This window comes from Plectropomus leopardus, chromosome 24, assembly GCF_008729295.1.
Source record: "Plectropomus leopardus isolate mb chromosome 24, YSFRI_Pleo_2.0, whole genome shotgun sequence".
Lineage (NCBI taxonomy): Eukaryota > Metazoa > Chordata > Actinopteri > Perciformes > Serranidae > Plectropomus > Plectropomus leopardus.
The window spans coordinates 5,024,406-5,049,483 of NC_056486.1; the positions used below are offsets into that span (position 1 = coordinate 5,024,406).

Sequence of the window (25,078 nt, forward strand, 5' to 3'; positions counted from 1 at the left end):
AAAAGTGTATGACCCTCCCTCCCCTTAACTCTCTGAAATCAGGGCAAATTACTTTCTTTCAAAAACACGGGAAGAAGGCAAAGAATAATGAAACAAGAAATAACCCAACATTAGCAAGAAATGAGTAAATAAAACAAAACACAAAACATCATATTAGATATAAATAATCATCATGTTTCACAGTTTCTGGCTCAGTCATTTCTGAAAATCTAGTAAGTAATTGTCAGTAGAATACATTTAGCAAAAAAAATCGTTTTGTTGAGAAATTAAGAAAGGAAAACGAGTATTAATATCCACACTAAATCAGACAACTGTTTCTCTCTTCAAACGGGGATAAATACTTTTGTTTCAAAATCTAAGCACTTTTTTGTCAACCATTAATTTTGCGCTTTTATTTTGAAGACAAAACGGTCTGACTTCCGTCTCTACCTTTCCTCTCATCGCACAGTTTGACGCAGCTCGTCTCAGGACCGTCCCATCGGTGACTAACAGCCCAATTAAACCTCTCAAGAGAAGACAGACGACGGACCTCATCTGGTAGAGTCACAGATTAAAATAGATGATTAAATTCCCAAATGAGTGTAAATTAAATGTTTCCCTTTCCGGTCAGTTCCTCTTTATTTACAGCGATCTGTTGGGCAGATGCTGCCTCCTGCCACTCTCAATTTAAAAATCTACACATTTAACACATGTGACCGATTCAATATTGTCAATATTACCAAAAAGTCTTAACTTTTATAATTGCTGCAATTTGATATGATTTTTTACTTTAGAAAAAGGCAATCAGTTTCAATATTCTTAGTTAAAACAAGCTCCGCTTAGATGATATTTTCGCCATGAAGAGGGCTCATTATTGTTTAAAAAAAAAGACAGCAGTGGGTCTAAAATGTGCTAATGCTCTGATCTATTCATTGAACCGTAACCTGCGTTTTAAGTCGATTTCTTCCTGTGACTGCAGGGGCCTGACATTATTAATTCATTGACAGAAAAGCCTTTTGTTAACAGCGTCACACTGAGCTGTGGCGCCCTCTGTCGGACACTTAAATTACAGCTTTTGTTAATAGTATATATTAAATTTCAAAAGATTCAAAATATCTTACAAAATTTGACTCAGGCGCAATTAATTACATTAAAGCTTAACATTACTTATTGATTAATGAAGGATTTAATTACTACTCTCTGTAAGAATCATGAAATAGTGAATAAGAAGCACAGTGATGTATAAAAATGTAATTATTAGGCTGTTTCACAACAAAACCCACTGTAAACCCCATACATTTTTGGAATTGGTGATGAAACCTTTGCTGAGAAAATTGGCCTGATTTCTTTTAAAAGCACAGAGAGCTCAAGAAATGTAAAGAAAAAAAAGCAACAAATCAAACACATCCATGTGTCCATCTATCCATTTTCATCTGTGGCCGGGTAACAAAAAAAAATTTAACTCTATTAATTCCTTGTAATTTGTGCAACATTTATTATCAAGTTGCTCATTGCCTTTTCCCCTTGTTTTTGAAGGAAATCAAACCAACGTGATAAGGTTTGTGAGGGTTAAACAGGTCTATTAGCTACATACAGATTTGAAAATGCTCTTTTGATAAAATAATTTTTACCACCTACAGTAGAGGGAAGTGAGGTTATTTCGGACACTTAAAAAAAAAAAAAAAAACCATCAAAAATAATAAATAACTGAATAAATATAGATGAAATATTTTAATTAATTATAATAATTATAAATATCATTTTCTGGACTTTTTTCATTTTTTAATCATTATTGTCTTCTAATAATTTCTCTCTGTCTATCTAACAGATGTTTAGGTCACCCTGTTGCTTGTTCACAAATACAATTTCAGTTCCTGCTGTATTCAAAAGCAAACTGAGTTGGGTTGTGAGTGTGAAAAATGTGCATAACAGGATGTCACACTAACTACTGATATGAAGATCAGAGTCATTTTAATGTGTGAGGACTTTCAGTGACACAAGAACAAAGACGGAGTCCATTATATTTGTCTCTCTCTCTAAAACCGTCATCAAACCAATTTAAACGCAGAAAAAACAGTTCTGTGAAAATGACAGAGGTGACACGTCTCCAGGCAGTGGTTACTGTCAAACATGGACATATTCTTTCTGCATCCGTGACCCAAATCTCACACTCACACACACAGAGAGCCGTCTAACTCTGCTTCAGTCAACCAAGGCAGAACAAAACCAGAAAAAAATTATTTTCCATCCACAGCCTTGTGGGCACCACAGCGAGCGCAACCCAGCATCTGAACTGCTTTAGTTATGCAGCTGCAACTTTGCATAAATGCTTTCCAGTTTAGAGAAAAGCTGTTTTTGATTTAATAATATACTTGTTAAATCTTTGAAGGTTATTTTACTTAAATAAATATAGGAAACCAATTGCCTTCTGAACGTCATTATTGGCAAAATCCTCTTTGTCCTGATCAAGTTAAGTTAGACTAACTTGGTTTACTGAGGTTGCAAACACTTAAAACAACAAAACAATTACACATCACATTTTTAAGTTGCAAAAAACTTCACAAAATAAGGTAAATACAGCAAAATTTTAAGTAAACTTAACTAACATGTACCTCATAAAACCCCATTTCAAAAACTCCAAAACTATCTCTTTAAGTTATTACAAGTTATTGCAATTAAAGCTCATGGGCACTGAGATATCTATTTCAAACAAGCAAACTCAATTTTATTTTAATATAGCACATTTAATTTCAGGTGGAAGCACAATGTGCTGCACAAAGCCACAACCAAACATAAAAGTGAAACAAATCCACTGAAACCTCCTAAAATAATACTTAAAATGAAAAATAAAAGATACAAAGATGTGTGAGTCAGAACTGATTAAAAAAAAGTTAAAATGAAGTAAAAATAATATTATTAGAAGTAGAGCATTAAAGGGGATAATATATACGACTTAAAATAAATAAATCAATTAAAAACAAAAGAATAAAATAAAATAAAATGAATAGACTAGTCAAAGATGATGACACATGAGTATAACCAACAAAAAAAGATAAAATGTATACAATATACTGTATATACAATATGCCAAATATCAAGGTGATATTTCCAGTCACTGTAGAGACACTTTACCGAAAAACCAAACATGTCAACCTCAGGGTGGCACTAAAGAAAAAGCAAGGGGGGTGCCAAAGTGATGGGATTCACCCTCTGAGGACCATGAACGTCTGAACCACATTTACACGGCAGAGTGTTGTTAAAAACGTATGAATTATCAGCTCGTGTTGAGCTTGAAGGACCTGAGTTTTGTGAAATTTGCTCATCAAAACTTTTAGAGGAGGAAGTGGATGCAGAGTAGACGGAGCCCATTTTGCACACTCAGGGGTGGGTTGTGGTTTGGTGCTGGACTGAGCCACTGCATGTGTGCCACGGGGGTGACACGGCGGTTTCATCAGTCATGTCAGTTTTTCTGTTTGCTGCTCTTCAACTTCCTTATTTGCCCGTGAGCACAGTTTCCTCTTTCGCTTACTGCTCTTCATCAAGGCACAGCTTCGGATAAGTCTGCTCAGTTAACCTGTCCAAAAAGACCAAATCTGAAATTTTATAAAGTGACATGAATTCAGTGTTTTGGTGCCTCTGGCTCGTCTTCACTTTTATGGACTGACGAGACGTTTTTGGTGGTGGCTCGTGGAGCTTGTGCAACACTGGTGAGTACAGAGACAGCGCAGCAGAAGTTGAGCCATTTACTCAACGCAAATGTTCTTCAGATCCTTTAACGTGCTGAAGTAATTATTCCTGTGTGCATGTCCTGTCTGTCTCCAGCTTCGATGCATCCCTTCATGTGTTTATTGACTGAATGAGACAGAGGAGACGGAGCGAGACGTTGCTGTGACAGCCATGTATGTCTGTATGCAGTAGCGTACACGCTGAGTGTGTCTTGGTGTGTATGTGTTGAGTGTGTGTGATGTCAGGAGACACCAGCACCCTGTCCTGGAGGAGCATGTCTCCCACCACCCAGTCAGATTCCTCGGACATGTCTCCCTTGACACCGGTCCCCAGGGACAGCATCTTCCCGGTGAAGATCATCAAAGTGTGTTTCCTTAGCAACAGCTCCAACCTGGGCAAGAACTTCAAACTGGTTCGCTGCGAGGAGGGATGGACCGTCAAGGTATACTCTTCTCTACTCTACTCGACTCTACTCAACTCTACTCAACTCAACTCGACTCTACTCGACTCTACTCGACTCTACCCTTCTCTACTCTACTCTACTCTACTCTACTCGACTCTACCCTTCTCTACTCTACTCTACTCTACTATACTCTACTCGACTCTACCCGACTCGACTCTACCCTTCTCTACTTTACTCTACTTTACTCTACTTGACTTGACTCTATTCGACTCTACTCTACCCTTCTCTACTCTACTCTACTCTACTTGACTCAACTTGACTTGACTCTACTCTACTCTACCCCTCTTTACTCTAGTGTGGTCTACTCTACTCTACTCTACTATTACTCTACTGCTACTTAACTCAACAACTATATTGTACTACACTGCACTTTAACATACTGTACTGTACTCTATAGTTCTCCGCTGCACTATACTATTTCTCTAATACTGTCCCTTACCTACTGTACTCTATTAAACAACATTTACTTTACAGTGCATCTATCCACTGATGTCTATTTTACTCTGTTGTAATCTACTATACTGTATTTTACTCTGTTCCACTACGCTGCTCTTAACAGCGCTTTCCTGTATACTTTCATTGAGTTTTCCGTGTGATTCTCTACCTTATTGTACTTGTTTTCGCTCTACTTGTTTTTCTTCCATACTAATTAGCATTAACCTCTAAGTGAAGAAAACAGGGAAGTGGGATCTGCAGGCTGAACAAGATAAGATTTGCAAAATTGTTGCTGAGAAAATGGTTTACGGGGACTACAGTCAGTTGTTTCATAGAAATTATCGATATGATTTTTGCTCAAACTCTGAAAGCAGCATTTTAGAGACGTTAATGCGCACTGATTTATCCACCAGGATGTTGTTAATGTGGTGCTGTCCAGTGGCTGTGTGGGCCCAGACATAAAATACACCCTTTGTTACGGACTGCTCCTCAAACACCTCAAGTCCTCGGTCATACACTGGCTGCACCCAGACCTGACTGTGTCCGAGCTCACGCAGCGCTACGAACAGCAGCACCTGGAGGCTGAGTGGAGGTCAGTCTGTCTGCTTATAAGAAAGAAAGTGAAGTAAGAGTTTGTGTGTGGAGAGATGTGATTTGGCAAATCTAACAGTGACGTTTGATTGTCTAGATATGATCTGAGGATCAGGTACATCCCAACAGCCTTCATGGAGAAATTCAAAGATGACAGAACCACGATGCTCTACTTTTACCAGCAGGTCAGTTATATTACTGTGAAACACAGATTATAGTTTTTTTTTTACAGGATTAGGATTTTTTAAAGAAGAATTTAAAGGTTAATGTTTATAATGGCTGTAGTCAGTGGAAGGTGTGTGCTTATCCACAGGTACGAAGTGACTACATGCAGCAGTATGCCTCAAAAGTCAGTGATGGGATGGCTCTACAGCTCGGCTGTCTGGAAATTAGGTAAAAATGCAACCTTGTGCACGCTAGTATGAAAAAACTATTTGGAAATAGTATAATATGTCTTATAAAACTCCTTGTGTTCATTTATTATGTTTGCAGGAGATTCTACAAAGACATGAATCCAAACGGACTGGAGAAAAAGTCAAACTTCGAACTATTAGAGTAAGTCACATGTGATTGTTGTATATGTGCGTCGCCCTCCTCTGCCTTTAAATCAGGCCTTTTGTGCTCAAGTGAACCATGCATTGGTGGAAAATATATTTGGGTTTTTGTTGCATTTGCCGGCAGTAAGAGGGCTCTTGGTTTGTATCTCAGATGTGTCTCTTTGAACAGTTTGCATATGTGACAGTGTATGTGCGGAGGCCCAAAATAGCTGTGCTTGCAGATATTTTTCAATGTTGTTTTTTTAATTACATTGTTATTTTGTCATATCTTGAAGACAAAACTTTTCATCTCATATTAATAGGTTTATTTATGTCAGTTCTTGTGAAAACAAAAGGCCGCTTTTTCCAGATAATGAGATAATTTATCATAACAAAATGACTTTAATTTTCAAAGATCACTGGATAATTATTGAGAACTCAAAAGTGAGTGTCTGGGTCATTTGATGACACCTGATTTTAGGCTTCAGGCTGTCGCGACTGTCAGGGAGGATTTTTAACTGACTCATAACTGTGCAGTTGCAGCTGGGCTTGTCTTCTCACAAAGGATGATTAATCCGAATGTTATCTCTGACAAAACACCACAATGTTATTTCTGACTGTGTTAGACTTTGATGAAAGTACAGTCTGTTTAAAAAGATGCATTTCAAGCTTTATGCTTTTGAAGAGGTGTGTTTGTTTAATGATGGTCTGACTTTCCTGCGTTAGGAAGGACGTGGGGCTAGACCTGTTTTTTCCCAGAGAGCTGATCAACAGCATGAAGGTAGAGAACTGAAACAACCACTTTAACAGTCATATCCTTGACTGAGTGTTTCTTTCTTCTGTTTAACCCTTCGAAACCTGGAGAAATTGGCTTTGTTTCTTTCAAAAATATGTTAAGTGACCAATTTAAGAAGAAATGACCTGAAAATTTGCAAAAACAACACAAAATTACATTGAGAAAAAAACACAAAACCAACAAAAAATAAGAAATTACATAAAAAAAAAAGGTGCTTTAAAAATACAATTATTCTGTAAAATCATTTTCATTTCAATCATTTCATTTATAACCATGAAAATAGAAACACAGTTTCATGAACATTTTTCACTTTTTTCAATTTATCCATTTAGTCAATATTTACTAAACACACTAATTTCTTGTAATTTGAGGAACATTCTTGCCCAGTTGCTCATTGTCTTTTTTCCACTGTTTCCGAAAGAAGTCAAATCAATTTGCTCGGGGTTAAAAGGTTTAAATGCATATGAAAAGTGGCTGAACGCAGCACAAGAAAAGTGACATCAATCCAGGTTTCAAAGAGTTGAAGTTACACAATGCAATGATGTAACAATCAGTGATGCAATAATGAAATCAAACATTTTTAATCAATGATTGCTGTTTGTCTGTGTGCGATGTGTCAGCCCAAACAGCTGCGTCGGCTGATCCAGCAGACGTTTCAGGGTTACTCCACTCTGAAGCAGGAGCAGTGCATGGCCAGGTTCTTCACCACGCTGGCTCAGTGCTACAGCTACACACAGGAGAGCTTCGCCTGCCAGCTAGTCGTGAGCAACTGACACTTTATTTGCTTGCATATTTCAATCTAAATGTGTGTGTTTTTTTTCAAGTGTTTGTGCGTGTATGTCCTGTTTTATAGCTCGGTTGGAGTCTAACAATAGACCTGGTCATCGGCCCTGACGGCATCAGTCAGCATACTGAAAACTCAACAGTGAGCTCACGCTCTCTTTCTCTCAGCATCTGTCTTTACCGTAGAAGCAGATCTATCATAATGTATATCTGTATGTAATAATAATAATAAACATCTGTGTTTCTCTTGCAGCCCATCTGTTTGGCCACGTTCTCTCAGGTGCGCAGTATCTCCTGCTCTGCCGAGACTGACGGTCGGGCTCTGCTCACTGTGCACATAGAGGGAGCCAAACAGGTAAACTTCATAAAGAAATAGTGTAACATTTTGGGAAATATGCTTATTTACAGCAAATCAGCATTTGCAAGTTGTGTTTTAAGAGGAGGTAGATGCCGAACTATTTTTTGAACAGTGACTTCCTTGAGACTTTTGACCTCTGGACAGGGTCAGGCTCTTCCCTAACCTGTTTTACACACACTAACGGTGCTCAGAGTTTCACTTTTATAAGAGTAAGTCGATGTTAAGGCAACATTGTGCAACTTTTAGTTGATTGTTGAGTCTCATTCTCAAGTCGTCAAATACTGACGTTTTGGCTCGGTCCTTTGGTCCGACCATCAGACAAACACACTGATGTTTGACAACCTGGAAATGAGACTCAGCAATCATCTAAAAGTTGCATAAAGTTGCTTTAAATTACAGAGTGAGTTCAACACACACTGAATATCTTGTTTTTCATCCTCCAGCCGCTCACAGTGAACACATCCTCTCTGGCTGTGGCAGAAAACATGGCCGACCTGATCGACGGCTACTGCCGGCTGGAAGGCTGCTCTGAGAGCTCGCTCATTATCCGGCCCAGCAAAGGTACAATTAAGTAAAAATGTAGCAAAACACTGGCTGCATGGACCTGCACCATTTCTATTATTTTACAACCTGGAACTCTTTTGTACTTTTGCATCTGATTGTCCATGAATCATAATGACATAACTCACTAAATTCACAGGATTTCCAGTGCAATTGGGTTTTTTTAAACTTATAATCTGAATCCAAATAGCAGCAATAAATTTGATTAGTTAAATGGATGTCCAAAGGTACCAAAGTACAACTGAAGCACCCTTATTATCCGTTTTTTCCATTTTTTAAAATTTGAACTCAAAATCAGAAATTGGAAAAATGATTTTTTTATCATTTTCGTGCGGGAAACAAATACTGACAGAACAAATCGAATGAATGATACACGTATTAGGTATAAAACCCTGCAATGCTCCTTTATTTTTTTTCTGATTCTTTAAGGGAGAGACGCAAGACTGAAACTACCTGACATCCCAAAAAGGTCAGTGTGATGAATCATACTGACAAATAACAGGCTGATTTACTCGCTTTAAAGAAGACAATTAAAACAAAAACGTCTCCTTCTCTCTTTTAGTGGTGCTCCCAGTGGTCCTAACAAGGGTTTGAGTAAGTGACTGATCTGAACTTCTATTTCAATTTTGTTTTTTATAGGCTTCCTTTGTTGGTTGGGGCCATATTTTGGAAAAACAAATATAAAGGACTATGTTTAATTTCAATGTTTCTTTCTTCAGGTTCGGACATTTATGCTGAGATTCCGGAGGGAACAGCAGACTCTGGAGGTGAGTCCTGTTTCACTGAAAAAACACTATATTGCTATTGGAGTCCCAAAGTCGGCCGACATCGCCAACATCCGACAACTCACAACAAAACAATCCAAACTGATAAATAGCACTACAGATAAGATTTGATTTTGGGTGAACTTTTCTTTAATGCTTGTGTGTTTAGAGAAGTACAGGATCTCCAGAGATGACATTGTCGTGGGTCGGATCCTGGGTGAGGGATTCTTCGGAGAGGTTCACAATGGAGTTTATAAAAGCCCAGTGAGTTTATCTCCTAAACATCTCACCTCAGCTGTAATGTGATGAAAACACCAAAGTGAGAGTTGCACTGGTGCTTCCAGCCAAAAGTGTGAATGTGTGGGTGTAAAGTATGCATGTGTGTTTAGTTTAATATTTATTTGCAATATTTGCAGAAGCCATAGTGAACCATACTTTCAACTCAGGGTTTTTTATTTGCCTTATTATTCTATTTTTAGTATTTTTTTTCTAATTTTATGATTGTTTGTGTGAAGAAAGGCCGGGATTTTAAGAAATTTGATTGTATGGTGTAAACCTTTGTGTTTCTATTCTGCATATGACAATACATGTCTCGAATCTTCTTGTAGAGCGGAGAGAGGATCAACGTGGCCATCAAAACCTGTAAGGACTGTTTGGGTGAAGTGAAAGAGAAGTTTCTGAGTGAAGCTGGTGAGTGTGTTGCAGTGATTATCAGTGTTTGTTTGGAGATGTGGCAGACGTTCATAACAGGAAGTGCAAAACAATTCCTCATCTAAAAAAAATCTTCTGGTAGTTTAAAATATGAAAATGAACATGAAAATATGACTGATGATTATTGTTTTAATCACATAAACATAAAATGGAAGGAATCAGTTTCAAAGTGAAGTGTAATGACAGAGGTTTCTGAGTTTGGAACATTTTAAGGTTTTGCATGTTTCATCAGTCAGAGGGTTGCTGTCGTCAACTTCCTGTTGCCTGGTTGTGGTTTGTGAGAAGCTCAGACGGGAGGCTGTGGTATCCCTGCCTGAGACAAGAGACCATGTTTGATTTTTGTTCCACAGCTGACTGACAGAGTGCATTTGTTGTTTTTTTTTTGCAGCCAGAAGTGAGAATTATAAGATATTGTTACATAATGAATGCAAAACAATGTGTTTTCATTACTGATTTCTGTACCAAGCAGTCACAGAACAACATTAGCATTCATTTGAACCCACCTAAAGAATATAAATCCAATATTAACTCTCCTTGTAGCTCTGTTTTGGTCTCCACCCCTTTAGCTCCCCCTGGCAATGCTCTGTTGTGTTCACCAGTTCGTTGTGTGTCTGCTGTTTGGTGCTGAGCGGGTAGTTTACATCAGTTTTTTAAAAGTCGGCACCACGTTCTCGCAAATCACAAACATATAACATTTGAACATGCAGTTTCTAGTGATATCATGACACAGCTGCTCTCTCTTTTGCAGACTTGATGAAAAATCTGGATCACCCCCACATTGTGCGTCTAATCGGAGTCATTGAGGTCGATCCTGTCTGGATCGTCATGGAGCTCTATGAGCACGGAGAGGTGCGTGTTTGTATGTGTGAGTGGCTGGTTTGTATGATGTTATGAATGAAATTGTAAAACTGTTAATCTGAACTTTGAATCCATCATCTGGATAATCATATTGTGGAAACATGCCCCTTTTGTCCAGAAATAAATATGCTGAGTTTAGGTTTCAACAAATATTTAATATGAGTGCAACTGTTTTTTTAAAAGCGGATGTTTTTGTTTCCCTGACAGTTGGGGAAATATCTCGTGGAGGAGAAGTACATCATGACCACTGCAACATTAATCCTGTACTGTCTGCAAATCTGCAAAGCCCTGGCTTACCTGGAGGGACTCAACATGGTGCACAGGTAACACAGACTCATTAGATAAAACCTAAAAACAGGCACTGTGATGGATAATAATTTATTCTGGAGTGTGTTCTGTCTGTGTGCTGCAGAGATATCGCGGTTAGAAACATCTTGGTGGCAACTCCTGAATGCGTCAAGCTCGGCGACTTTGGTCTGTCTCGCTATGTTGAAGAACAAGAGTATTATAAAGGTTAACACACACACACACACACACACAAACACACGCACTTACAGATGGCTGTGGTCAACATTTCAGAGAATCGCTGTGTAGCGGAAATTGTTGTTGTTGATGTGTTAAAGCTCATCTCTTCTCGCCTTTTTAAAGAGGTTAGAGGTCATTTTGTGTGTTATTTACCTCTAGCATACTATAAAAAATGTGATTATATAAAAATAAGGATGCATGTCTGATCTGTATTTTTGTTTATTTCTCTTTAAATTTGTCCCTTCTGTTTGCAGCCTCAGTCAGTCGATTACCGATCAAATGGATGGCACCTGAGTCCATCAACTTTAGGCGTTTCACCACAGCGAGCGACGTCTGGATGTTTGGTGAGAAATACACTTGTGCTTGCACATGTATCTGAACATAAATATTAAACTTAAACCAACCAGAAACAGACATGTCATTGTGGTATAAATGCTATTCGAGACTTCAGACATACAATAAATTTAGTTCAGCAGTTCTGAAACTTGTTTTGTTTTCATTAAGACCAAATCTAGCAAGAGACGACTCAGCTCTTTCATAATTCACAATGAGGGTTACAGATAGATCTGATAATCTCCGCTATCAATGGTTGTTGTTTCAGCTGATCTTGTGTGTGTGTGTGTGTGTGTGTGTGTGTGTGTGTGTGCATATGTGTTCAAATAGGTGTATGTGTGTGGGAGATCTTTTCAATGGCCCAGCAGCCGTTCTTCTGGCTGGAGAACGGGCAGGTGATCAACCAGCTGGAGTCTGGAGTTCGGCTCCCCAAACCACAGCAATGCCCACCCACCGTCTACTCCCTGCTCACCCGGTGCTGGGCCTACGAGCCGCAAGGTCGGCCCGGCTTCAACCAGCTCGTCTGCTCCCTCAGGTACACACCTTAGGTGAAGGCGGAGCTCGGATCTTTAATGGAAGTTAAAGCAGTAGCAGTACCACAGTGTAGAAATATTATGTTACATGTAAAAGGGATGCATTATTTATCTGTTTATTTACTTTTTTTTAAGTATAAAAGTGCATCAAAATATACTTAAAGTGCCAAATGTAAAAGTACTATTTTTATATATATTTCTTTATATTCTGCGGAGTGGTTTGTGAATTCCCTCAATAAAGTCCTAAAGATACATATTATCAGAATATATTTAATGATTATGTATTTTTTATTCTGGTAAATAAATGAAGTGCAGTAAAAAACCCTGATAATAGTCTCTCTTAAACTCTGAATGCTGCAAGCACTGACAGTGATTCTGACTTCTCGGTACAAAACGTATGAGTTTTATCTTTCTGATGACACCATACAAGTGCTGAAAACAGAACAAGAATGGCTTCCAATTTACTTTGGGTATGCTTTGGATAGACGTTAAGGTGAATTAAGGTACATTTACAGGAATGTTAAGTTGTTTATACAGAAGTTCACCTTCAACACCAGACAATAGATTAAGATTTTATTATTTATATGGACAGTAAATGTTATATTCCCTCACAAAATTGATAACAGGACACCATTACGCAAACTAACTGATGTCTACAAATGTGTGTTTGACAGTGACATCCACAGGATGGAGTTGGAGCAGGAGGCGAGGCCAGACAGACGACGCTCCATCGCAATTACATTTGACCCTAAGCTCACCTCAGAGCCTCCGCCCAAGGTAGATACCTACATGCTGGTTCCAAGAAAATTGTATCAAAGTGACAAAAAAGTGAAAAAGTTGGAAAATCTGTGATTTCTTTCATAACAATTAATATATTTGTAATGCCTTAGAAGTCATTTTTGACAACCGCTCAGCTTGTATGTCTGTCCACAAGACAGTGATAGTTTGATGACGTAATCAGGTATTAAGAGAACTTATTATCTAACAACAATATTTTGTTTGCTCAGATTGTCCTTGTATTTGATGTATGATTTCTATTTGGTATGTTATGATTTTTAAACTCCTGTCCTTTTTTGGGGGAAATTTATGGCAATCCTACTGATAAAATAATGATGAAATTGTAGCCATGAGCCAGTTACTCCAGTATGACCACAACATACCAGAATTACATAAATTCCTTTCTTTCTCTCTCATCAGCCATCCAGAATACAAGGAAACACCCTTCCTCGAGTCACGCACATTCAGGTGTCCACACACACACACACACACACACACACATATTCTACAAGTACATGCACTGTATTTCCAGCTGACCAATTTTTGGTTTAATTATTTAAGCCCTTGCTGTGACTTCCTGTTCCCTTACAGAGAGAAAACATGCTGTAAAAGTGAAAATTATAAAGTAAAATGCTGTCATGTGGTTGCTTTATGTCAATATACTGTAGATATAATGACTGAAACTCCCGAATTATTTCAAAAAGGGGAAGGAAGTTTGCTGTTGAGTCAAATTCTGCAAAGCCAGCTGTAGTTCAGTTCTTAAGGCCAGAGTGTAAAAACTGGATGACTATGCAATAAAATCGAAATAAACTGTCTGAACTCATTTGAATAGAAACCAAAAAGGGAAAATACATTTTGACATGTAAAATAATTCCCTAGAAGTTTAGTAAAAGCTGCAAAAATCACCAGTTTTTCGACAGAGATCATTCAGACTGTCTGGAGTTGAACTGTCTTGACTGTACCTGTGTGAAGAGACATTTATAGTGTGTGTGTGTGTGTGTGTGTGTGTGTGTGTAGGCAAAAGAGAGGGATAAAAGGCCGGCGTGGGAAAAAGAGAAAGCGCAAATGGAGGACATGTTACAGAAACAGAGAAGAGAGATGCTGATGGATAAACATTGGCTGGAGCAGGAGGAGAAACAACTGGTGAGAAATCTCAAACGCGGACACACACACACACACATTCCTGTCACGTATCATATTAAAGCGTGCCTTGCTAAACTCAGCAAAGGAAGCTCAGGAAGTACTTTTTGGCCACCAGAGTATGATGAAGCGATGCAGGTGACGTGTCATAAAAGCAGAACATCTTGGGCAAACGCATGACACGTCAAAAAGAGAAATGACCACCTCACCACATTACGCAACACAGCCTGCTGCGTTCTGATGCCTGCTCTATTTTTTCTGCAGGATCCAGTCGTGAGAGTGGATTCAAACGTCAAGGTACATTATCTTGTTTTTTATTTGCTCTTGTGGTAATTTTAAAGGGATATTAAAGTTGCATGAAGCATTTTTTGAGCACTAGGGGGCAGAGACACACATGTTAACTGTGGGCCAAACACAGGTGTTTGAGATATTGGTCCTCATGCAGCAACATTATCTTAAATTTATTTTATATTTTCTCTTAATTTTCTGGTAAGAGAAAAAAATAAGAGAAGTAAACTCCAGATGCACCAAAAGCTCTTAACTACCCAAATTTGCTCTTACCCAGGTGTTGTTTTTTTGCATGAAAAATGACTTACAGGAAAGAAATAGTTACCAATTTATTTTCTTATTTATGAACTTATTGTTTGAGCTGCACTTGTATATTTTCATATTTTTGATTTGTATGAAAAAAATCTTAATTTTTAAAGTAGATGTGTAATAATAGTTGTGGAGAAAAAAGTACGATATTTCCCTCTGAAGTGTAATGGAGTACAAGTGGAAAGTGGCATAGGATTAAGTTAATCAAGTACCCAGAGATTTGCTCTTAAGTACAGTACTTGAGTAAATGTACTTAATTACAGTTCAGCTCTGGTCAGCAGAGAGATGCACAGTAACTGAAATTGCAGTAATTGGGATCAACAGACAGTAGTATTTTATCCCTCACCCCTGAAATTTAGTAATCCAGTCATTAGTATTCCTCCAAACCTCCTTCTAAATTTAAATTAAATGGTATTAATGTATTTTTATGTTCCTCAAATATAAAACCTATTTTTTCTTGCGTTGGACAACAATCTGTGGACTCTAAAAGCCAGATGTTTTCTCTTATGTTGGGTATCAATCAGTGGATACTAACAAAACAAAAAAAAAACCTAGATACGAGCAAAAATGAGAGAAAATTTGTTCATATGTAGTTTCTTGCAAGAAGCCCATTGTTTGGTCTATTAGCTTTGACGTAAAGTGGAAACTCAAACTGATTAAAGTGATAAATTCACATCCTCTTTTCTTGCTTTTTTGCAGCCTACGGAGAAAAGGCAAGAAAATGGTGAGTAGCTTCATCATAGCTGACAACTGGGTTTATTAAACAGGCTTGACTATTTCTAAACTCTTGTGCTTATAATGTTGCAAAGGACCGTGGATGAATTACTGAAGCGTCAGTGAACTGAAGTTTCTCTCTACTTATAAAATATTATTGCACCAAAGGCCAATTTCAAAGGAAACAAATTGACTGCAAAAGGTCCAAAACAACTAGAAACAGATACAAAATTACTAGAAAGAGACAAAAAAAGACCAAAAGAGACACAGAATTACCTCAAGGGGACACAAAAACCATATAACGACTGCAAGGAGACACAAAACAACAACAACAAAAGAGGCAAAACCACCACAAAGTCTGTGTCTTGCTCATATGTTGGAGTGTTGGTGGGGCCTTTTGTTCATCTGCACCCAGGGGCCCACCGTCAGTGTCTAATTTCACATTAGAAGTTGGTTATAAATGTGTTCGTCAACAAGATGTGCAGATCTGCAGGTTTTTCTGTTTTTGTCAGGTCCACCAGAGAAGCCACCAATGCCTCCTACAGTCTCACAGGTAAAAACAAACTACACCAACACTTTAAATTTGGTTGAAAATATACTTTTTTAAGATTTTGTTACTTTATTATGAAAAGAACCATGTACAGAAACTCAAATAGTTTGCACAGCTGACATTTTTCATATCGAAATTGATTTTGGTCATAAAAAAGTCTTGTGTTGTTTGTAGCCCCGGCCCACAGCTGAGCTGGACCGATCAGGTGACCAGGTGTACACCAGCGTCATGGCGATGGTGAAACAGGTGGTCCAGCTGAAGAATGATGTCAACACACTGCCGGCCTCCGAGTATCCCAACGCTGTCAAAGTAGGTAGTTCGAAGCCGGTTCCAGTACCTCGAATTTGGATCCAGTACACCAGTACAACCAGATCTGTTAATATTGTCGTATTTTTGTACGTTTTCTCTTGCCTTCTAAATATTTTAATTTGTATACTTTATTACAATTTTCTTCTTCAAGCTGTCATGTATTTTTTTCACATCTCCGTGAAGCAGTTTAAGCTGCATTCCAAGTATAAAATAAAATGGTATTATTATTTTTATGATTATTAGGATTATTATTATTAGCTGTAGTTATAGTAGTAGTAGTAGTAGTAGTAGTAGTAGTACATTTCATTGCATTTTGCAGGTCAAAAGGTCAAATCTGTGTGCTGTACAGGTCTTAAACAAATACCACAGTAAACTGAGATATCTGTCACTCTTCCATCCCCTGTCCCCATCACGCCGTCCTTCTTCTTCCGCGCCTCTGTCTTTGCCTCCCTCCATCGTCCTCCCTCAGGCGGTTGGTATCACCCTCCGTAGCCTGATCCAAAGCGTTGACGAGATTCTGCCCGCTCTGCACAGCTCCGTCACAACAGAGGTAGGCCTCGCTTCACTTCCCTTTGCATCAGTAATTTGTGACAGTGTGCACGCATGCAGTCAGTTGACTGGATGTACTTTGGACACAGAAGGAAAAGCTGAAGGTCAATACTCAAATTTGATCATTTCCTCAATTAATGTTACAATAAAAAGTATTTTTCTTACCTGCAAGTGACCAAACTTAATCATGTGATTTTATCTTCCCTCCATCCAGATAGAGGGAACTAAGAAACTGCTGAACAAGGATTTAGGGGAGCTGATCAACAAGATGCGACTGGCCCAGCAGAACGCCGTAACGACGCTGAAGGAGGAATGTCAGCGGCAGATGTTGGCGGCCGCTCACACTCTGGCGCTGGACTCTAAAAACCTGTTGGACGCTGTGGACCAGGCTCGTGTCAGGGCCAACCTGGCCAAGCCCAAGCCTGTTTCTCAAGAAGCAGAGGATGCTGGGGAATGAAGTTTTCTTTTGGACTTAAAAGAAGGACATGAAATTTAGTTTGCATCATGAGGGGACGAGTTCCTGTGTTCATGAAAAGATGGTATAATATATTTGTATTTTCTCTTAAAAAAATAAAGTCATGTTTACTTAAAGGGGACCTGTCATGCTCTTCTTTATGTTCTGTCATATAAAGTATAATGTAAGAGTGTTGAATATACATGTTAAATGTGGCCAAAGTTTCAAATAATGAGTTAAACATTTGTGAAAGTAAACACTGTAAGAAAAAACCTCAAAATATTCTGATTTTAATATTTTCTTTTACTTTTTCAACTCCTAATGGATTTCTTTTATCTTCACCTGCCAGGCTATTGCACATGTTTTTTATATTACACACACTGACACATCAGAAAAACATGTAATCTGGGTTGCAACTGTTGTCAGTTTCAAAATCATGTCCAGTTGCGTTTAAAGGCTTGCATTGGTGATATTTCACAATAGAGAATGTCCCAATTTTCTGTTGCAGTCATTCCCCAAACAAATCCAGTTTTAAAGTTATCTTGATATTAAGCCACTGAAAGATCCAGCTGTTTATGGTAGTTGCTGTTAGTTTTAGCTGGTTTTAGCTGGTTGAAGATGGTCTTAGATGGTACTTACCCAGTTCTTGTTGGTCTTTGATGGTTTGACATGCTGGTGGGACCAGCCTGTCAAGCTGCACACATTCAACTTTATGCAGAACACACCACAGAAGATGAAAAGAAGAAAACATACCTTAAGCTGGTCAATTAAGTTAATTATCTCCCATTAATCCTGCATGTTGTTAGTATTTGGTACAGCTTCATGTGCCCCTCAGATGCACAGAACCATCAAACTGGATCTTTAAGTTCTCTCCGATTAGAGTATAGCATGAGTTAAACTATAAGTGTTTATACCGTTCCAGCATTTCAAACAGGGTCTGTGAGGCCACAGACGAAGTGAAGCCGGTGTAGACTCCACTGCAGATGTTACAGGACAGTGTGTACAGTATAACAGGAGGAAGAAGTGTTTTCAGTTTGTACTCGCAATCTGTTGGTGCCAAATAATCTGTTACATGAGGAGCAAAGCTGGTTTACAGTAATTCCACAGTAAAGAGTGAACAAACTGGTTCTCCATGATCATGTTGGTGCACCTGTGGTAATGGTTCGGGGCCAATATTACCCTGAAATCCTATTATTCTACTTTACAACACTGTAAAAAATCTAACGGTAATATAATGTTATTTATGGTTTTTACGCTGTAAAATAACAGTGGGATGCAGGCAACTACATCTGCCAGACGTTTACTGTAATTTTACAGGAACATTTGTTCGTGATGCCAGCATCCTACTGTTATTTTATGGGGTGAATACCATGCATATTTTTCACAGTAAATTACTGCTAAATTTATGGTGGAATATTTTGCTCCAAAAAGCAACTTTCTTGAAGATTTTTTTTGCTTTTGCCTTTTTTATAGACAGGATAGCTTCAGCGAGAAAGGGGAGAAAAAAAAACAAAACAAAAACAGAACAAAAAAGCAGTACATTACTGTTTGAATTTGGCTGTATTTGTTCAACAGTTTGTTACAATGTAGGCCTCCGAGTGTAGGTTTCAATCCCTTAATCCATTAATTAGTCTTTAATTATCTCGCCTGAAAACTCCTGTATAAGTTGTCATGGTTCCATCATTGGTAAATAGTTAAACTTAAGAGCGACTACCATTTTAATGGTGTTAATTGTTTCACCAAATAGTAAGATGGACAGATATATAATTATCTAGGTCATCTAGGTTGTTTCTTGTCCTCTTTGTTAGGAAAACACTCCCATTCAGCTTTATCTGGAAGTTACACCGTCATCTAATTCCTTAAAGCAAAAACTCCTGTGTGTCCACACCAGGGCAGGTTTAACGACGCTTGACAACAGGCCCCTGTGTGACAGTGGCCTCAGGACAGCCATGAAATGATCTGCTTTCAACACTTTCCTGTGACAGCTGAGTTTCATGCAGCATTTTGTAATTAACAGATACATGACCTCATATTAAAAAAAACATCATTAAATTAAAAATCACCAGTGATGGGCGTTACATGCTATTTATAAGGCAGAAAAATCTACTAAAATGAAAAATAACCTCTTTAAAGTGTTCAGGTTTTGCAAACCTATAAGGCAGCACACCTCAGGGCAGGAGATAGTCTCTTTTTCTCCACCCCCGCATGTGAAGCTTTAAAAAGCAGCTCTTCAAGTTTAGGCAGACAGTAGATTCACTCTTTTCATACATCAGCAAACGTCCATCAGGATCTGCTCATCAGGTAAGAATTTTCCTGCAATTTCAGACAAAACCACTGACAATAAAAAGTGTATATGATAAGTCAAGCACTGCAGGGGTTACCTCAAAAATAGAATTATTAAAATGTTACTTTTTTTTTTTTTATCCTATAAAACTTGTTGTTTTACCATAAACACTAAACTCAGTGCACCTGGTTCTTATTGTGAAGCAGCATTTTGTTATCAAGCAGCACAAACCTGGAGTAACATGCGAGATGATGTTAGACAAACTTGGACTCTGACCACAGACCGCTCCTTTTTTACACCGTCTGTCATTCAAAATTTATTTTAAATCATTGAAAAGAATCTTTTTATCTTTGCATCTCTTTTCTGCATTCATGTAAATGCATACTGTAAATCAATTAGTAATTCATTTTACCTTTTAAATCTTTTCTCTTTTATTGTAAGTCTTTTTAATATGTTTTATATATTATTGCTGTGTGAAGCAGTTTGAATTGTTGTTTTTTGTATGAAATGCACTGTACAAATAAAGCTGCCTTGCCTAAAAATGTACAATTATACATCATTGTGATGTCTGTATCTATCTATAATGTCTATATAAAAAAGCTAAACTATAATTAAATTTCAAATGTTTAACTGCAGCTCTTTTACATCTAATGTCATGTCACTCACGTTACTTAACAACATGAAAACCCAACTTAGAGTACTGTCTTTTACATTCTGTACTTTTTAATAAATATATTTTATGTATTGCAGTGATAATTTGTAACACATTATGCTTGACAGATTTCAGAGCAAAGATCAACACTTTTGCATTGCATTAAACAATCAGAATAGGTTCAAATATGTGAACACACACAAAACGTGTTTTCTTAAACTGCAGTGCCTTGAGCCACTGGAATTTGCGTAATTTACGAAAATTGTAAAGCCTGTAAGAACATCTGGGTTGCCAAGTTGTAAAAATTCCTTTGGCTGGAGTTTATCTTTCAGCATGACAATTGCGCTGTTCTTTAATTTATAAAATTTATCCAAAGGACAGTTTTGAACTGTTTTTGTTGAGATAAGACAATAGAAAACACTATGTTTTGGGGATTTTTTTTATAGAACAAATGCAAAATTCTCAACCCATTTCATACAATAACAAGTAGAGAGCTGTATTGTCTTTTTGTTTGCTAATAACTTGCTGGTGATGTGTAACTTTTCAGTCCTGTTGAACATAGGATGAAGAAGAAATTGATCCTTGACGTGGACACAGGGGTGGATGATGCTCAGGGCATCATGTTGGCTCTGGCAGACCCCAATGTGGAGATTTTGGGGATTACCTGCTGCCATGGCAACACCCCCCTGGAGAACGTCCTCAAGAACACACTGCGTGTCCTGAAAGTCTGTAACCGGCTGGATGTAAGTGTGTGGCTCACTGTGACTCCAGTCATGGGCGTGTCAACAAAAATTCTGGTTAAAACTCTCCTGTTAAAATAAAATTAGGGGTTAATATTCAGGTATTTTTCCTAATTTAACTAAATTAGTTATATATGATGCATTATACATGATGCAACATATACCACTCTGCAGATCCCAGTATATCGTGGCTGCTCTGTGCCGCTGCTGGCCCAAAAAAAAACCGCTGGAGATTACCATGGGAAGGACGGGCTAGGCGACGTCCCAGATCCGGACGCTCCAGGCCTGGAGCTGCTGCAGAAGAGAAATGCAGTGAAGGCCATGATCAAGATGGTGAAAGAAAACCCTGGAGAGGTGACAAACATTACGCTATCTGTGCAGTGATATGGTTGGCAAGTGAGAAAAAATAGTTCCTACATGAAGTATTACAAAATGTCCAATGTATACTATATATGTCAATGGATTAATGAAAAGGGGCCAATGAAAACCAGAACTTTTGGGAAAGAGGACAATCTAAATGATGTAAAGACTCAGAGGAAGTCTTTTGTAATACATTTCACTTTGTAAATACCAACTTTTGGTCATTTTGACATTTTTATCAACTTTGTATTACTGCTCAGTGTTGAAATTGTGATCAATTATGCAATCTTTGTTTTTATATTTTTTTGTTTTTGTAAATGATTATAGTTATTTAAGGGGGTTTCTTTTTTATACGTGTGAATGTGCAAATAAACTAAACTAAACTAATCTAAATTAGATACCTGTTGATTTGTGTTATGTTTTTCATTTGTTATTAAATTTAAAGAAAGATCTTACAAAACTAAATGTATGTTGTTTGGTCTGCAGGTGACTCTTGTGGCCACGGCACCCCTCACTAACCTGGCTGTCGCAGTTCAGCTGGAGCCTTCCCTCCCTGAAAAACTGAAGGCGCTCTACATCATGGGAGGAAACATGGAATGTATGTTATCTGTTATTTTTGAAATATATATTCAGTCTGTTGTATGTTTTATTCTTCTCCTAAGATATTCAGGGGATGACTGTGTGTGTGGTGTGTGTATGTGTGTGTGCAGCCAGGGGTAACACCACAGTGTGCGGTGAGTTCAACTTCGTGGCTGACCCTGAAGCTGCCTACATTGTGTTGGACCGCTACACCTGCCCCACCTACATCGCCACCTGGGAGTTCAGCTGCAGGAACAGCCTGCCGTGGGTGAGGCTGGAAACATAGCACTGCTTTACAAAAAGATAATTAGCGTTATCTGATCATTATCAAGTTTTCACACAAGGCTGATCTGTGGAATTTAGATTTATAAAGCAGTCATGTCCATGTTTGTCTGTCAACAAAACAGAATTTAAGTTTGAAATAACATGTAAAAAAGAGATGTAATAATGCTGAACGCTGTCTGTTTACCTCCCTCAGTCCTTCTGTGACAAATGGCTGGACCAAAACACTGAGAAGGCTGCCTTTATGAAAAAGATTTCAAGCCTTTCGATGAAGGTAAGTGTGCCAATTGTTTTAATACGAGGATGAAAATGGTCATATATAGGGGGAAATTATCAGTTCGCACCTGAAAGTACAGTATGCAACACAGAGCATGCATGCAAGCATGTCGAAACACATAGATAATTACACACTAATCTTACACTGACAATTGAGCTTTGCACGCTATGTCCCAGCCAAATGTTCTGAACTGCCTAAATCATATTCACCTCACACGGCCGTACTGCATGAAAAGATGTTTATTAGGGCCAGCAAGCCTTTTCGGGGCCATGAGCAGAATGCCTCCTCCTAAACTCACCTTAAAATGTGCCAGCCACCCTAAAATGTACTGCAGATTAAATCACCCAAAAATCATAAGTGTAAATATAAAAGTACATAATAAACAAAAAATATAACAACATATGTTGTTTAATGACCTCCAGATTCTAAAATTTTGCATAGTAACCCTCAAAAATTGTGATTTGTTGAAATCAGTTATTAACCTCCAACTTTTTGTCAGCCTTCGAATCACAAGATTTTGAATCCACAGAACTTTTGCATCCCATTAAAACTGACACAGTGATATGGAAGCTCATTTCCACCAATGTGATTAAACAGATCCTAAGTGATATTAATGAGGAACTTTATGAAAATAATCACTCAGTAACTCAAATAATAAAAACCTTTCAAACAAAAATGACTCACTCGTCTCAAAAATAATAAGTAACTTTCTTGAAATTTGAGTTAGTATCTCAAAATATGTAATATATACCAAACCAAGATAACATTCTCAAAATAATCGATCCTGAAATATGAATTAATATATCAAAATAATGACATGTCTAAAAGTAATGACATAGTATCTCAAAGTAACAAGAAATCTCAAAATACTGATTTAGTACAATTTTTCTCAAAGTAACAACTCTCTCTCTCTACATTTTTATCTCAAAAGAATGATAATAAACGTCTCAAAAATAATAAGTAACTTTCTTGAAATTTGAGTTAGTATCTCAAAATGATATTTTGTCTATAGTTCCTCGAAGTAATGACTCAGTGTCTTTGTCATTATTGTGAGATTTTAAGACTTATTATAATGGCTTGCTGGATCTTTTTTTGTTTTGGCCACAATGGTAGAAATGGACTTCCATACAACTGAATGCTTTAGTCTATTGTTTTCTTCTGTGGCGCTCTAGCAGCAGCTGCTGGGTTATAACATGTCTAAATGTCTGATTTATTGTCTCTGCAGAAAGCTCAGTCAGCAGACTATCAAAAGGAGATCACAGAGGGAAAAGGGTTCAATTCCTGCGACACCTACGCTGTGGCTGCTGCCATCGATGACAATCTTATAATAGAGAGCGACGTGGTGAGCGCCTGCTGCTTTTATATCTTTAAAATACAAAACATAACAGTTCAGGTCAGCACCCAAAAACATGTCGTGTTGCTCCACCAGGTTGCAGTGACGGTGGAGCTGGAGGGGACCCACACCCGAGGCATGATGGTGCTGGACTACATGGAGCTGCTGAAGAAGAAACACAAGGCCATCGTCATGAAGAAGGTTGACTTGAAGAGTTTTAAGAAAAAACTCATGAAATCAGTGGAGTAGAAATACACTGCAGCAACATGATGGCATGATTTTGTCTCATCAAAATAAATCACAACTTTTCTGATTAAAAACTGCACTTTGGATTTTGTCTTTTCTTATTTGCAATGTGTATTTTTTACATTGATGTCTGGGTTTTCATTGTTAAACACAGAAATTTTATTTTTTAGAGTTTGGGTTTATTATAGATATGATGATGTATGTCTGCAATCTGACAACAAATTTCCTTCCATCCACCTTCTGTTGGTGCCAAATAATCTTTTACATGAGACAGTTATTATGCTATAAATGTAAGCAATTATCCGGCCTAATGTAGCATCATTTTCTTGAATTTCTCATATATATATACATATATTCTCTTAATTCTCTGGTAAGAGACGATATGAGAGAAGCCAACTCCAGATGCACCAAATGTAGAAAAAAATAGTATGTAAGTCTGAAATATAAGATATTTGTTTGATGCTATAATGTACAACAGTTATATACATAAGTAAAAAGAACAAAAGTGTGAAATGAGCTTTCAGACGACGTTGCAGGTGCTCCTTGGATTAATAATCAACAATGGATATTTTGTGTAATTTTGAAGCTGATTGGTGACTGATTTTGTATTTTTTGTAATTATTGTATGTATATTTTGATTGTGTTTTGTTGTTTTTTGGGTGTAGTTGGTGAGTCTGGTGTCGAGAATTTATGTCCTTTCCCAGAAAAATGTCATTACATTTCATGAAATAAGAATACATAAACGATATATAATATGTGTAACATGTAAAAATAGCCTACATTCAAGAGCTGAAAGAATTTTGCACATTTAAACGATTGCAAAGAGGTTTGCTATAGTTGAATTTTTGCAGCATGTTGTGCGTAGGGGGTTAAGTAATAGCTGCCAAGTCTGCCTGTGCCTCAGGCCGGTTTCAATGTTTGGTCACAATATGTCCTCATGTCTCCGCATGATTCATTATCGCTGCAGAAAGCTCAGCCAGCAGAATACTTGAAGGAGATCAAATAAGATAAAGGGTTCAATTGCTGCTACACCTGCACCTGCCATCAATGACTTATTCATAACGAGATGAGCTGAGCGTCTGCTGCGACAGACAAACCAAAACATTTCAACCCAGATTATTACATATCAGTGTCTTGTGTTGCTCCACCAGGTTGCAGTGAGACTGAAACTGAAGGCGACCTGCACCCGAGGCATGATGGTGCTGGACGACACGGAGCTGCTGAAGAAGAAACACAAGGCGGTCGTCATAAAGAAGGTTGACTTTGAGAAGTTCAAGCAAATG

General features: G+C 37.9%; 2 protein-coding genes across 2 annotated transcripts; both read left to right on the forward strand.

The window, feature by feature from the left end:
- The first annotated feature begins 3,492 nt into the window (after positions 1–3,492).
- LOC121962660 (protein-tyrosine kinase 2-beta-like) lies at positions 3,493–17,179 on the forward strand. The gene is made up of 30 exons (XM_042512897.1): positions 3,493–3,686; positions 3,802–4,147; positions 5,017–5,195; positions 5,292–5,379; positions 5,508–5,587; positions 5,687–5,749; positions 6,457–6,511; positions 7,147–7,287; positions 7,380–7,451; positions 7,563–7,664; positions 8,111–8,228; positions 8,658–8,697; positions 8,791–8,822; positions 8,948–8,995; positions 9,162–9,256; positions 9,601–9,682; positions 10,452–10,552; positions 10,769–10,884; positions 10,974–11,074; positions 11,341–11,430; positions 11,750–11,954; positions 12,627–12,729; positions 13,150–13,197; positions 13,747–13,872; positions 14,134–14,166; positions 15,166–15,190; positions 15,693–15,733; positions 15,905–16,039; positions 16,509–16,589; positions 16,803–17,179. Exons 2-30 carry the CDS (start codon positions 3,944–3,946, stop codon positions 17,043–17,045), a joined length of 2,847 nt encoding a protein of 948 aa, XP_042368831.1. The 5' UTR covers positions 3,493–3,686; positions 3,802–3,943; the 3' UTR covers positions 17,046–17,179.
- Positions 17,180–20,211: 3,032 nt separating this feature from the next.
- LOC121962755 (inosine-uridine preferring nucleoside hydrolase-like) lies at positions 20,212–23,798 on the forward strand. The gene is made up of 7 exons (XM_042513043.1): positions 20,212–20,721; positions 20,893–21,072; positions 21,565–21,676; positions 21,789–21,925; positions 22,136–22,213; positions 23,442–23,558; positions 23,646–23,798. Exons 1-7 carry the CDS (start codon positions 20,542–20,544, stop codon positions 23,796–23,798), a joined length of 957 nt encoding a protein of 318 aa, XP_042368977.1. The 5' UTR covers positions 20,212–20,541.
- Positions 23,799–25,078: the final 1,280 nt, after the last annotated feature.